The sequence below is a fragment of the Saccopteryx leptura genome, chromosome 2 (genome assembly GCF_036850995.1).
Source record: "Saccopteryx leptura isolate mSacLep1 chromosome 2, mSacLep1_pri_phased_curated, whole genome shotgun sequence".
Taxonomy (NCBI): domain Eukaryota; kingdom Metazoa; phylum Chordata; class Mammalia; order Chiroptera; family Emballonuridae; genus Saccopteryx; species Saccopteryx leptura.
The window spans coordinates 120,310,954-120,326,186 of record NC_089504.1 but is presented as its reverse complement, the minus strand read 5'-3'; the positions used below and the strand labels follow the sequence as shown (position 1 = coordinate 120,326,186).

General features: G+C 35.3%; 1 protein-coding gene across 3 annotated transcripts; it reads right to left on the bottom strand.

Moving 5' to 3' along the window:
* Positions 1-1,123: 1,123 nt before the first annotated feature.
* On the bottom strand, positions 1,124-9,663 carry KERA (keratocan). Of its 3 annotated transcripts, none has more exons than XM_066365748.1 (4): positions 9,606-9,663; positions 9,387-9,438; positions 7,149-8,042; positions 1,124-2,809 (listed from the first exon to the last, which is right to left on the bottom strand). In XM_066365748.1, the coding sequence occupies exons 3-4, from the start codon at positions 8,032-8,034 to the stop codon at positions 2,637-2,639; spliced, it is 1,059 nt and encodes a 352-aa protein (XP_066221845.1). In that variant the 5' UTR covers positions 8,035-8,042; positions 9,387-9,438; positions 9,606-9,663; the 3' UTR covers positions 1,124-2,636. The 3 variants fall into 3 exon arrangements, with proteins under 3 accessions (XP_066221845.1, XP_066221846.1, XP_066221847.1); XM_066365749.1 differs by having other exon boundaries at positions 9,536-9,613; XM_066365750.1 differs by lacking the exon at positions 9,387-9,438.
* Between the last annotated feature and the right edge of the window lie 5,570 nt (positions 9,664-15,233).

Sequence of the window (15,233 nt, the reverse complement as noted above, 5' to 3'; positions counted from 1 at the left end):
TAATTTTAAAAAGTAAAAGCTCTTAAGGTAGACTACTCGGGTTTGAATCCTGTGTTTGTTAATCAAGAACTATGTGACACTGAACAAACTATTTCAGTTATTTGTATTATTCACAAAAGTTGTCATTTTGTGTTGAGTCTTCTCTCTGGAGTGCTAAAGTAAACTGTAAGCACTTGCATCTGAGATTCTTACAAAATCATATTAGTTCCTTGACCTGTTGGTCCTCAGTGACATTAACTTTCTCTTTGTTTTGACAGTTGCTTCTCATGGCCACACCCAGAATCTTCACATTTCTCAGCATTGGGCCACATAAGACTAAGTCTCTACCTGTAGTCTCCCAGGCTGAGATCACTGTTTTTCTTCCAGGTTAGGTGTACTTTAATTGCTCTCAAACCTGTACTTCACCCTTTGGAGTCTTTAATCTTGTTCTTGAAATTTATCTGTCCCCTCCTAAATTTCATTTTCATATATTTTTTTCACTATCCAACTTTAGTCTTATGGTTGACTGGACCCATTCTGTCATTCTTAAATGCACTTGCCTGTTTATTCTTCCTTTGCACCAAAACATTTTTTATCAGTTTTTTATTTATATCATGATCTGGTATAAAGAAAATTTGTGCAATTGTATTGATTAGAGTCCCTCCTAATAATAAAATTCTTACCTACTAGTATTGGGTACTTTCAATGTGTCAAAAGATAAGAACTGTACATCTATTTTTTCTCTTATCTTCACAGCTACTGTGTAAGAGAGTGGGTACTCTTTTTTATTTTATGGATGAGCAACCGATGCTCAGTAATGTTAAGAGCAAAGAGTTAATAAATGACACAGGCTGAGTTGGAAACTCAGGCTTTTTTCTCCAAAGCTCAAGATCCTAACCACTGTATCATGCAATTACCAATACATGAAAGACTGCACATTATCTTCTCCTCTTGGGTATTCATATTACAGAATAACATATGATACTAAGGTTCTGAGAAGCCTTTGGTGTAAAACAATTTGTTTGACTTTCTTTAATCTGGTGTTTCACAAATATATATGATTCTTTTTCTAGGGAAATATATAAAATTTTATAGGATTTTTCACAATACTGTTTTTGAAAAAATATAAAGGCACACATTAACCTCTATAAAATATTTATTGTTTATAGCATATGCTTTACAAAATCAGAAATCTAAATTAAGGTATACTTTGTTACTTAAAAATATCCTGGGTTAATTTTTTAACTCGAGACACAGCGGTATTATGTCAGGTACTTTGAGTATGACTTTCTTCTCACGTTTACTGGAAGAAAAGGAGAAACAAAATGGCAAAATAGATTTGCATATATCCATGCCAGACAAATGGAAGCAATTGTTACTGTAACACTTTCTATTTAAAATGTGTTTTTAATAGAACTTATGAGTAATGTCCCTGAAATAAATCTGAAATATTTTACTTCTGTTTTATTAGAAAACATTAACTCCTTTTACTTTTTAATTTATGTTTTCTTAAGTGAAAAGCAGGGATGCCGAGAGACAGGCTGCCAAATGTGCCCCGACCAGGATCCACCCGGCAAGCCCCCCAACTGGATGATGCTCTGCCCATCTGGGACATTGCTGCATTGCTTGGCAACCAAGCTGTTTTAGAGCCTGAGTTGAGGCCCTGGAGCTATCCTCAGTGCCTGAGGCCAACTCGCTTCAATGAAGCCATTGTTGTGTGAGGGGAAGAGAAAGAGAGAGAGAGAGAGAAAGGAGAGGGGAGGAGTGGAAGAGCAGATGGTCACTTCTCCTGTGTGCCCTGATGGGAATCAAACCCAGGATATTCACAGGCCAGGTCGATTTTCTACCTCTGAGCCAACCAGCAGGGCCCACTTCTTTTATTTAAAAAATCCAAAAAGCACTGAAAGATACATGAATCAAACACTGATTCAGATGGATTTTAAATGTTAAAATACTAAGATTCTGTCAGAAATGTGTTATAGTATATGTAAAAATCTCAGGAGTTAATTGCTGGAGTACGTCATACTGCATCTAAGAACAGCAGCTATAGAAAATAGTAGGAAACTAAAAATGGATGATGCTCTCTAATTTGGTATTAAATCACTAAAACTCTCTCATTATGAAATATTTGATGTATTTCACAGCCATTCTTGAACTAAATGCTAAACTTTTACCTACAAAAGCTACTTAGCTCCCTTAATTTATTTCTTTATAATTAGGATAAAAAAAAGATCTCATTTTTTATTTTCTTCAGATTGTCCTATCTCCTGTTAGGTTATTATATTTTATACTGTAAATATAGTATCTGCATAAGCAATTTTGAATATTTGCAAACAGATATGTTTTTTCTATGGCACAACAATACAATTGCATTATTTGGTATTAATAAGCTGTGAAGGAGACAAAAAAGAATTATCTTGGAGTTGATAAACTACTTAACTCTGTGTCTGTTTTATTTATTTTTTAAAAGTAAGCTGTTCTCCCTATAGTATTATTGGTGAGAACACCTTTGAATAGAGAAATTAAACTGCACAGATGAGAATGGTGGCCAAAAACAATTGCAAATGTGATCTTTGTTTTAAGCCTATGAATGTTATCCAAATTTCATGCCAGAAATATTAGCTTATTAAACCAATTTTAGATTGTTGATGATATGTTTAAATAATGATAGTTTGAAGGAGCCTGAAGCAGGTCATTAAGTCCATTGGGATTGGAGGCTTGATTTCATTTCCATCCAGACGAAGGTAGCTCAGATGAGGTCCATAACTGAAGGAATCTCGGTCTGCTGGCAGTGTGGTAGTGGCAGGACATATTACAGAGACGTTCATGTCTAGGGAGACAAAGATAGTATGAATGAATGTATTTGAATACAAGAGATTACGAGAGGAAAGTCTTATGAAAGGCCAGTCCAATGATCTATGAAAATGGCAGAGACACAAACCATGTCATATCCATTTTACAAAAGTATTCCTGGCTCTGGCTTGTTGCTCAGTGGATAGAGCATCCATTTGGCATATGGATATCTCAGTTCAATTCTGGTCAGGGCACACAGGATAAGCAACCATCTGCTTCTCCCCCTTTTCCTCTCTTCTCTCCCTCTTCCCCTATAACAGCCAGTAGCTTGATTAGTTCTAGTGTGACCCCAGACACTGAGGATAGCTCCATTGGAGTGCATCAGCTTCAGGTACTAAAAATAGCTCAGTACTGGAACAACAGCCCCAGATGTGGTTGGTAGATTCTAGTCTGGGTGCATGTGGGAGTCTGCCTCACTATCACCCCTCTTCTCACATTAAAAAGAAGTATTCCTGAAAAAATGGACATATGCCATATTTTTCACTCCATAGTGGAAGGGATAATACCCGTGTGTCTTATGGAGTGAAAAATATGGTATTTCATTAAATATTCTAACACACCATTAGGTTCAGAATTTTTTTTTTTCTATTTTCCTTCTTAAAACCCTAGGTGTGTCAGTTGCATCTTATGGAGCGAAGAACATGGTAAGTGTAGTCATCACACTCCATATTCTGCTGTACTTAGTACCAGGGCCCTAAGAAAAAACACATTGTTAAAAGCTGTGATGGAAACAAGGTGAGATAGGGCATGCTTAGATTACTACAGGCTGAGACAAGAAAGATTTAGGGTATTTGATAGAAACAGCAGTTCAGAGTGGGTACTGAAAGAATAGAGAAATGCATGCATGGGTGGATGGATGGATGGATACCAGGGTAGAATGTCAGTCTATTAGCAAAAGTGTTTGCAAATTACCTTAAAAATGCAAAATTTCAAATTCATAATGTATAATGACAACTTTTTAAAAAGTACAATTAATACAAGTATGTATATGTAACACAGAAATAACTTGTGTCTTTATACTTAATGTACTTAATTGGAAAAAAAACAAAAACATTTGCCAAGAATTGAGTTACAAAGAATTCAAGCCAGGAAATATCCCATCAGCCTTTACAGACGGTTAGGATGTGAGAAACTGTGCACGTGCCTTGAATCAGAGCCCTTGGCATCCATGATTATCCCGAGATTTAGGAGCATTCAGGAGAGAAGGCCTGTTAAACTACCAAAATTTAGAGAAGTATAATAGCTGATCTCAACCATGAAGTTGTATATTGCCTTTAAATACCCTTTTGAAATTATTTGGAGCAAGTATTCTGCCTTAACAGATGAGACCCACCTAACTTGGGCAATGCCCCAGCCTCTTTGTGTCCTGTTGGTGCATAGGTATTTATATTAAATTGAAGGATTTTATACTTACAGTGAGGTTGTTCTGCTATGATGTTATGCCATTTTTTAAAAATTGAACTAGCTAAAAATGACTCATATTTGTATAATGGTTTTGTGTTTATGAAGTTTTTTTTTTTCCCCACATACATTATCACTTTATCATCACACAGCCTTTATCAGTCAATGTTATTCTCCCTACCTGGGTATTGTGGGATTAGTGTCTCAACAGATAGGGAAATACATACAGGCATTTCAGCAAGTGAGGTAAGAATTAGAGACCAGCCTAGTCCTTTTCCTACTGCACAGGGTGCCTTGCCTGTTGGAGAGATAATGTCCCTTCTCTGCGCTATCTTTTCATCCTTATCACCCCCATGCCCCATAATTAATGCATGTATGAATAAATGGATAGTAGGAAGCATGCTTTTAAAATTTAGTTATATTTTTATAAATTAATTATGATGTTTCTAAAAGGCCACTTAAAAGTAACTTATTTGAACACATAACATTTTGCCAAATTTAATGTCCCTTAGGTATTCAAAAAAATGTAGATAAGTGTTGCCATCATTTTACATAAGACAAGTTTACTGCCTTGTAAATTCTGAGAACTCTTCACATAAAAGGTGAGTTTCTTGGAAACCACTTTATTAACAACTAGAGTAGATTATGTGGCCAGAAGTACTAAGTACTTTAACAATTATTGCAGCACAGTGTAATGTAACAGTGAGCCAACAATTTTAGCCAAGCAAATACCTATTAAAAAAATTTTTTTTGAATATAAAAATGACTATGTTTTATATCTACATTAAGAAGCAAATAAACCAAGATTTTTGTTCATTGATACTATTTCTATTAAAATTATTGGTATAAAATTTTCTGAAGTTTTATATTCTCAGAATGAGAGAAAAATGTGCTGTGATTATACTGTGTGAGTGGGGGAAAAATACATAAAATAAGAAATACTGAGCTCAGGTTCCTCCTATTATATTGACTCTTTGTCCTTAGCAAATGTCTTCCCCTAGTTGAGCTTCAGTTTCTCTCTTCAGAAATTCCTAATAGTAGCATACAAAGCTTTTGTAAGGGTCATTTGTGGTTCTCAGAGTGAGGTCCCTAGACCAGCATTTTCAATACTCTGCCTGTGAACTAAAGGGTTAGGCACACATCAGACCTCCTGAGTCAGACAGTCAGCCCCCAGGGGATTCTGATGCACGCTAAGGCATGAGAACAATAGAAATTCTTAGTAAATGCTCTCTAAACCGTTAATGAAGGAAATACAGAGTCCTATTCTTCTTTGTGTAACTTTGAATAATGATGGAATTGCAGGCATATGTACCCACCTGTGTGATGAATTTTGCTACCTCACTCCAAAACACCCTCATTCTCAAACTCTCAGGGGAATCCCTAATTTGCAGATGGAGATTTAGATGGAATAATTGTAAGTTAACTTTCCATATTAAATGTCTATGAGGCTTTGTTGGCTGATAAGGAATGAACCTATAGAAGTATAAAAATTTCATCAGAAAAAAAAATTGTACATATTTAGGTCAACATTGGCTGTGGTACTATCTGGTTCAGTGAAACAGAGTCTATTAATATTTTCTGTTGTGGTTGATCTTTTGCTTTTGACTACAGGATTAAACAATGTGTCTCATCACCATGGAAAAATAAATGTAGCATTAACCTGCTGCCTACTTTCTGAAGTTTTTGCTCAAATATGCTGTTGGAAAAACCAAACAGAACTTGAATAACTGAGCAGTACCCAGTAGATAATTGTCTATTCTTATAAATGGGATGTTAATGTGATTATATACTTAAAGAAAATCTTCGTTTGTAATAACCAGGCAGCCTAACCCTCTGACAGTTACCTGTGTTATTCTGCTACAAAACATCTGATAGATTCTCACTTTAGGCATGTATATATTTGCGAAGGTTTTTCAGAATTCTTCTCAAGATAACCTTCTTAAAGGGCTTGAGGGTGAGGATGCATGGATAGGTGCCAGGCTGATCCTAATACCCCATGACTGCACCAAAACCATTGCTCACTTCTACACCACACTCAGCCTGACCTCAGGCATAATTGTGAAGGTGTCAAATTTGCCATCAATGTCTCCAGCCTCTTCTTTCTATAACTACTTCTTTCCTCCTGGTACCTCTGCCTCCATGTCATTTGACACTCATCTTGTTTTCCCTTATCAAAAACTATTTCCAAGAAAGAAGAGGGCATTTTACCTTGATTACCATTAGTCCTAAGAAGTTATCAACTTCCAGAGACATTTGTTTCCATTTAAGTAGAGCACAGCCTTAAACTACAGAATTGATTCCCAAGGCCTGGTCCCCAAAGGAGCAGTCTCAGCGTCACCTGGGAACTGTTAAAATAAAAAGTCTCTGTTCCATTTCAGACCTACTCAGTTAGAAACTCCACGGGGCAGAGGGGGTGGGGTACCAATCTGTGAAACATACTGATCCAAAGCTGAGACTGTATTGAGAGTGGTTTCAGGCATTGGCTGTCCTAGAGTTTTTAGGACAAAGGTGTCTTCCTGATAAACTCTAAATGAAATTTCTTCTGTTACTATTCGCAAATTTGTTTGTGCCTCAAACACTTTCTTAAATAAATCTACCCAGTGAGGTAGAAAATAAAAATCAGAATCTCCTTGGGGTTAAAGAAGATAGAGACATTTACTTTCTCTAATAGATAATAGCTCTCTGTGGGTTACTACATCTATTTGAAGACTGAAACTTTTTGGCTCATTGAAACTACCTGTCAATAGAGAAATCTTAATATACTTAAAAAATTGAAAATACACATTAAATATATCTAAGGACAAATTAGCTTTGGGGGAAAAAACAAAGAGAATTGCTATTCTTAAAGAAGATAACAGAATACATTTAATGACCGTGAACATTTTTGTCAAAGACATCAGCTGACGGTTACTTACTTTTGATTTTGTTATGATCAAGGTGAAGATGCTGCAGATGAGCATTGATTCGGGGAACCTTTGTGAGCTGATTGTGGGACAGTTGAAGATCTAGAATGGACGATACATCAAAGCCACTTGAGGGGAGACCTGCATCTGATAACTTGTTGTGGTTTAGTCTCAGGAAGGCCACTTTAGGAATTACATTAAAATAATTTTCTGGTATGCCCTCAATGGAATTGTTGTCTAAAAACAGTTGCATTGTGTTGGCCGGTAATCTGGGTGGCATATTCCTCAGGGCATTCTTGGCCATATTTAACTGCATGAGGTTCTTTAGTCCCTTAAAAGTGTCTCTTTGAAAGGCATTGTCTAATAGTTTATTGTGTTGCAGGTCAAGAAGGGTCAGGTTCTCTAGATTGCTGAAAGTCCCTTGAGGGATTCTGGATACCTTGTTCCTAGCTAATTGTAGTTGTTCTAAGCTTCTTGGCAATGGGGAGGGTACCTCCTCCAGCTCATTATCTTCCAGAAATAAGAAAAGCAGCTTCTTTAGTTGGCTCAGGGCTCCTTTTTCAATGCCATAGTTGGTTATTTTGTTCTTATTTAGATTGATCCATCTCAACTGGGTGGCATTCTCAAATGGCTTCTCAGGAATGGTTTCTATCAGGTTGTTTTCAAGATAAAGATACCAGATCCTCGAAGGAATAGCAGGGATTTCTCTGAGACCACGATTTTCACAGTATAAGGCAGTTGGGAAACTGGGGGGACAGAAACATTCCCTGGGACAATCGAAGTCTTGCGCAGTCCAGTCCTCTGGCTCATGTACCTCATAGACCTGCCTCACAGTTCGAGTCCAGACAGAATCTGTTATGAATACCACCCAGATGATGAAACAGATTGTGGTGGCCATTATAGTACCTATAATAAAGGATACAACTGTTAGATATTGAAGACCTTGATCTTTAGAGAACTTTATACACCAAAATGATTAGTAAACATTGTTTCTTCGAGGGGAAGGTAAATGCATATTAACATTTTATATATAGATATTAATTTATACCTATTTATTTAGTAAGCACTGCATGCAAAGCATTTTGTAAACACTGAAACTAACTCATTAACTTGTACTTTTTTTATTTCAACCCAATTACAATGAAAACTGAAGGGAAAAAAAAGAAAATTTTAGGAGCTCTAAGTGTTTTTCCATTTCAAGCTATTTAATGCAAGGAAGTCGACTCAAATCAGGAGTTGAATATAAGAGTACAAAAAAGTGATCTTTAAATAATTCAAACTGAGAGTCTGTGCTGTTTCTAGGATGAAGGCATATGCTTTTACTTTTATTCCTAAATGAGCAGAACATCTGGATGAGATTTCCCAGGCTCTTTGGGCCATGAACCAAAGAAAGAGAAATCAAAGAACGTTTTAGCAGTTTGTTGTGCGAAAAGTTTTAAGATCTGAAGAAAAGTGTGCGATTAGTCTTTTCTGTTGCTCAACTTCTCAGGTAAGTTTTATTTTGGGGTGCGGGAAGAGACTTCTAATATTATAGGTACAGAGTCAAGTTGTTCAGCCAAGAAATTTGAATTATGAACTCTATATATCACAATTACGTAAGTAATGTATTTACTTATGGCATCTCTATGGTTAATAAGAAATAAAAGAAACAACACATTTAGGATGCAGGTAGAACTCCATATTTTCAGTACAGATGCTAATGAAAAACTAGGTTAACACAACAGATATGAGATACATCTCAAAAACACAAACCCTTTCTATTGATTATAAACAGGATTACAGGTACAATAAACTATTTTAATAGAAAAAAAATACATATATTCACACACACACCTATATATATCTACATATAAATAATGTTTGATGAATACACATTCAGTTTGACTGCTTGATAATAAAGATGGAATAAATTTTGCTAACTCCTTAGGAAAAGATAAAACAAAACAGCATCCCTTATGAAATGCTGATCTTTCAATTTTGCAACTAAACTAAGGGAAATGATAAATGCAGAGCCGCTTCCGCAAACTGTCAAATTTCTCACAATTGCAGAACACTGCTCTGGTCACCTTCCAGCAGAGACATTGAAATATTCTTTTTTTTCTTTCTCCCTCTCTCTCTTTTTCTTTCTTTTTTTTTTTTTTTTTAAGAACAGGGATTTGTTTTAGTTATTGAAGATGTAACCCTGCCTCTGATGAATCAGAACTTCTATTTCTTAACTTTAAGACTTTAAAAAAGTGCAAAATAGTTTACCTTGCTGTCCAGGAAATATACCGTTGAGTCTTGTGTCTGGGTCTGAAGTTTGCTAAAAATCAGTCAAGGGGAAAAAAAAAAGGTTTGACTAAAGTAGTTTGTTTTTATCTCATGCTGTCATGCCTCCTATGAGAAAAAATAAAACTTACTCTGACCGGTTACCCAGAACACCTGTTGATCTATTGTTTCCACTTTGACAGGCTTCAGAAGCCCGCTTACCTCAGTCTTCTTGGACCGTCTTCTCCCCTTTCTATTGGCTACCGCTCCTTCACAGTCACGGATTGTCCCAGGCTCCACTGTTGTGTTTTTATGAATCCTCCCTAATATATATGCATCAGTAGCTCCAACTTTAACCCCTCCAACAACCACAGCACCTCGGTACCTAGGCAGCCCAGCACAGAAAATTCTTACTTCAGTCTCAAGACCCTATAACAATAATTCATGGCAATTTTCACCCTCAATTCACAGTTCCAATGATATTGTAATGTTCAGATATGACCCGACTTCTCAGCAAGCAGTTGAAGCAGTTTGGGTTTAAAGTATAACAAAAGAGATTGTAAAGTATTGTTTCCTGGAAGATCCTTTTTAAAAACTGAATACCCTCCCCCCAAAAAGATAAATATTTTCTGTTTATATTGAACAATGGTGTTTTGTTTGTTTGTTTGTTTCTCATATAAAGCAGATTCTGGAGTTCTCTTTAAATATATTGTGTTTGATTAAGGGAAAAAGAAATAAAAAATATATTTAAAAATTTAAAAATAAAATTTGGGACTCTATACCTAATGTGGCACTTAAATTTAGTGTCAGGTTCTGTATCATAGAAGTTATTTCTGTATCTCTAATTCCTAGTAGGAGCTTTATTCCAAATACTTTTTTAAATGAATTTTTTTTTCTCACCCTAACAGACATTTTACATTTAAGTCATTACAAGACATTCTATGTCACTGCTCTATTTTCCTTTAACCCACATATCTAAGGTCATGTCTTCCAGTTTTTATATGCAAGTAAAAAGTTGTTATGTCTTTTGAAGAAAGACACTCATTTTTTAAAATCTCATTTTCAGACATTATTAATTGATTGCAATTTTGTTTTTCAAAATCTATCTTATTCTGGAATCAGGAAGCTTAATTTATATGACTCACTTAATGCTGTTCAGATAAGAGTTATGAAAGAACACAGGGAAGGGGAAGGAGCATTAGGTTCAAAGGCCCTTTCTGAACATCTCCCTCCACCCTTTTAACCATTGGCAGGTCAATTAAAGCCCAGTTTGTCATCTGTAAACCGGTAGTAGACTCCCTCACAAGGGTGACCCTAATTTGTGGTAAATGATTATGGGAATGTAAACCTTTTTTTATTTAGTATTAGCCTTACTGTCTCAACTGGAAAATGCATTCAAGATTAAGAACTTTTAGAGACTAAGTTCTGATTGATGATATCGTCATAGCTATACAGGAACACTTATACTTTAACAAAAATAATCAAATATTATTTGCTTTCTCAGAGTGATATCTCTCTCCTGCATTTTTTTCCTTTCTTATCTTCTTCTAAACCTTCAAGATATAAACAGCAGATAATCTTCAAATCTGCACAGCCCCCTTCAGCTACTCTGACTTCTTTATTAGGGAAAATTGTTTCAGTTCTTTCTTAGTTTTATTATACAAATGTTGCTACATGTTCATTGTAGGAAAATGAGAGTAGTGTACTGGCTGGCTGCCCCCAGTGTTCATTTTCTGATCACCATTCCACTTATGATCTACCCACCAAAATATGGCCTTTTATTTCTCCACTTCCCTAAAATTGTTCTGACAAAACTCAGCACTAATCTTTATATTTACTAACTTATTGAAGTCTGTTAGTGTTTAGGTTACTTGAGTTGTGACGTCTAGAATGCTGATCCCTCCTTTTATTAAATGTTTCTTTTAGTTTCTCTGACATTCTTCTCTTAATTTTTTCTCCACTTTTTGTTTGACCTCTCTCTGACCCTACCCTGAAGCTCTCTGTTTCCTCTAACATTTTTTGAAAGTATTTCAGAACTTAGAAGAGATCTTTGAGGTTCTGTCCTCTGCATTGTGCTCTTTTTGCTACACACACATTGCCTGTGTTATCCCATGATTTTAGCTATTCCCTCTATTATGATGACTCCCGAGTATCTCTCACCAGCCCAGACTCTGAAAGACCTGTCCTCTAATGTGGGTATAGAGCTGCTGTCTAGATATCTCCTGTTGCATGTCTCGGAGGCAGATATCTAAAATAAAATTTACTGTCTCCTTCTACTTCTAAGTGCTCTTGTTATTTTACACTTTTGAGTGGCACTATCATTTTATTCAGATTCTTAATCCAGAAATCTGGAAATCATTCTTAGCTCTTCCCTTTCATTTTATGAGCATATGACAACAATCACATCTGAAGGATCCTGAAAGACATGATATAAATAAAAATGACCATCTACAATGCTTTCCAGGTTTGGCAGCATTGTTTCCAGACTAAAAACACAAAATGTTTTCCATTTTTAGTGTAATCTCTAACTATATCATTTTCTTTTCTGTAACAATCTAATCTACCTTTCTTTGATTACTAATTCCTGAAGAATGAAGACTAATTCTTCACTGGAACTGCTTTAATGAAAGTTTAATTAATTAAATTCAGATGATGGTAAGAATGTCTGAGTTGTGACTTTTAAGAATTATAAAAGACTCTTCCTAGTCTTTTCTGACTCTGCTGCAAGGGAGGAAAGAGGCCTATGTTGTAATAATGTGGCTTTGCCATTGTCTTTCTAATGACAGATTGATATTTTAGAAGTCCATGGGGCTTTCAACAGAGTATATATTCAATAAATATTTACAGAATGAGTAAATGAACAAATAAATACATAAGGCATAAATACCACTTTAACAGTCCTGAGTTTTTGATCAGCAAAAATATATAAATAGAAACATAGTAGAGACCCTTAGATCCATGATGAAATATATATATCTGAATTAGAGTTTTCCTTTTGCAGCTTACTAGTTGTTTGATCTTGCCTAGGCTATTTAACCATCATGAGTCTGACTCTACCCATAATACTCACATCCTATTGACTGCTAGAAAGAATTGCTTAAAAATTAAATGAGAAAATGAAGGTGAGCATGTTAGAAAATGTAGGAAAAATTTATAGTGAAAAATGTTAAAGCTGAAGGAGAAATTATAAATCTTTTCTTAATAAATTTTTATTAATTTTAATGGGATGACATTAATAAACCAGGGTACATATGTTCAAAGAAAACATCTCCAGGTTATCTTGTCATTCAATTATGTTTCATACCCGTCAAATTGTCCTCTGTCACCTTCTGTCTGGTTTCCTTTGTGCCCCTCCCCTCCCTCCTCTCCCTCCCTCTCCCCCCCCCCCAGTAACCACCACACTTTTGTCCATGTCTCTTAGTCTCGTTTTTTATGTCCAACCTATGTATGGAATCATGCAGTTCTTAGTTTTTTCTGATTTATTTATTTCACTCCGTATAATGTTATCAAGATCCATCCATTTTGTTGTAAATGATCCGATGTTATCATTTCTAATGGCTGAGTAGTATTCCATAGTATATATGTACCACATGTTCTTTATCCAGTCATCTATTGAAGGGCTTTTTGGTTGTTTCCATGTCTTGGCCACTATGAACAATGCTGCAGTGAACATGAGGCTGCATGTGTCTTTACCTACCAATGTTTTTGAGTTTTGGGGGTATATACCCAGTAGAGGGATTGCTAAATAAACAGCCAACTAAATGGGAGATGATATTTTCAAACAACAGCTCAGATAAGGGCCTAATATCCAAAATATACAAAAACTCATAAAACTCAACAACAAACAAACAAACAATCCAATAAAAAAATAGGAAGAAGACATGAACAGACACTAATCCCAGGAAGAAATACAAATGGCCAACAGATATATGAAAAGATGCTCATCTTCATTAGTTATTAGAGAAATACAAATAAATATATTTTTAAATTTTTTATTTTTACATGTAAGAAAAGTGAAGCCCAGAAATTTTTTTGGCAGAGAGGATGACAGTGGGCATCTTGGATTACTGGACTCCCATATGCACCTCAACCAGAATCCACCTAGCAACCCCTGTCTGGGGCCGATGCTAGAATCAACCAAGCTTCCTTTAGTACCTGAAGGCTCAGACCAACATGACATGCTCAGACCAACTTGCCCAGGGCAAAGGCTCTTGAGCCCCTGGCTGTGAGAGGGGAAAAAGGAGAGAAGAAGGAGAGAAGCAGATGATTGCTTCTCTTGAGTGCCCTTACTGGGAATCAAACCTGGGATGTTCATATGCCAAGTTGATGCTATATCCACTGAGCAAAGTGGTCAAGGCCTCTCCTTTTAGCACTTTATAAAGTTTCCTCTCTGCATATTTTGCTTCCACTTCTTCCTATTGAAAGGGAGGATACTTTGCCAATTGCCTTAGAAGGAGGAATTTATCTTGTTACATTGCTGAAGATCATTGACATTTTAAAAGAAAAGGGAATTCATGAGGGTAGTATAAAAGACTTAAAACTCTAGTAGGATTTCAAAATTGTTGCCATATGTGTATGACACATCTATTTTAATGATGGCTGGACCACTTAGGTGCTCCCAGGAGCTTTGTTTATGTATAATTGGCTGAACTTTTGCTAAGAGAAATAATTTTCCATTAATATATCAATTTCAGTTTTGTTTGACTAAACTCTGTGAAATAATTAAAAATATATATAAAAGGACTCCCCTAAAATATGTAGCTCACTCAAACATATTAATATATATTACTTTAAAATTTTGTCCAAATAACACAGTTAAAATGTCAAAACTACTAAAAAACTGATAATGAAGATAGCAATCCCCACCACACCTACTTCAGTGTCAGTCTCACTCCCAAGAGGTCATATCATCAATTGCATATGGGTTTATTTAAGTATTTATTTTAATATTCTTGCTTGCATTATTTTTCTTTGGCTTACAAATTTTAAACAGCTATTATTTTGTCATTAGATCGGATTTAGCCTACTTCTTTAGCATCACACCTTATCCCACCTGCAACCCTGATTCTCTTCAATAAGTCTGAATGTACACATAGCATGAATTTTGATTAAATATTTACTGCATACATTAATATGCAATATAAATGTTTATTTCTAAAACAGTAAAAAATTATTTTGATTTTTATTATGCCACATTTAATTGCCATTATATAAAACTATATATAGTATGTTCTATATACATACACAAATATTTCACTAATATTTTCCAAAATCTCAAACAGAACTATATATATAACCATTTAAAACAAAATTGACACTTGGCAAGGAGGGATAACAAAGCATGTTGGGTAAAAGCCACATCTGCTTGGGTTTGAATAAATCTCTGCCATTGATTAGCTGTGAGATATTGAACAATTTTCTGTGCTTTTGTCTCCCTGTCTATAATTTATGGATCATCATCATCATAATAATAATAGTGATAATACCCACTTCATTAGGTTGTTGTAAAGATTAAATGAGTTAATATTGTAAAGCAATTAGAACATTACAAAAATGTTGATAAATAAAACCGGACATATCAGGTTCACTGTGTTCTCCTAGAAGATATTTGTGCTGGAATTTCACATCCTCTTACGTCAGTTCATTTTGCTTGCTATTGCAAACCAACTAAGCAAATTTTTCAGATGTTGTTAGTTTTTATGGCACATTTTCATTGCCTCCTAGTTAATGAGGGCTATAGGAATTCTCTCTTTTTAACCTATCCAGAAGTATTATGTTCCTAACATAATGGGTATGTACTTGCAATCGGCATTTAAAAATTCACATAGTGAGTCTTCATTATAAGGTTTC

Coding starts and splice junctions, on each gene's coding strand:
- KERA (XM_066365748.1), bottom strand. CDS start 8,034: ATGGCCACCACAATCTGTTTCATCATCTGGGTGGTATTCATAACAGAT. Junction 2,810..7,148: donor TGATCATAACAAAATCAAAA/GTAAGTAACCGT, acceptor TTGTCTCCCTAG/ACATGAACGTCTCTGTAATA.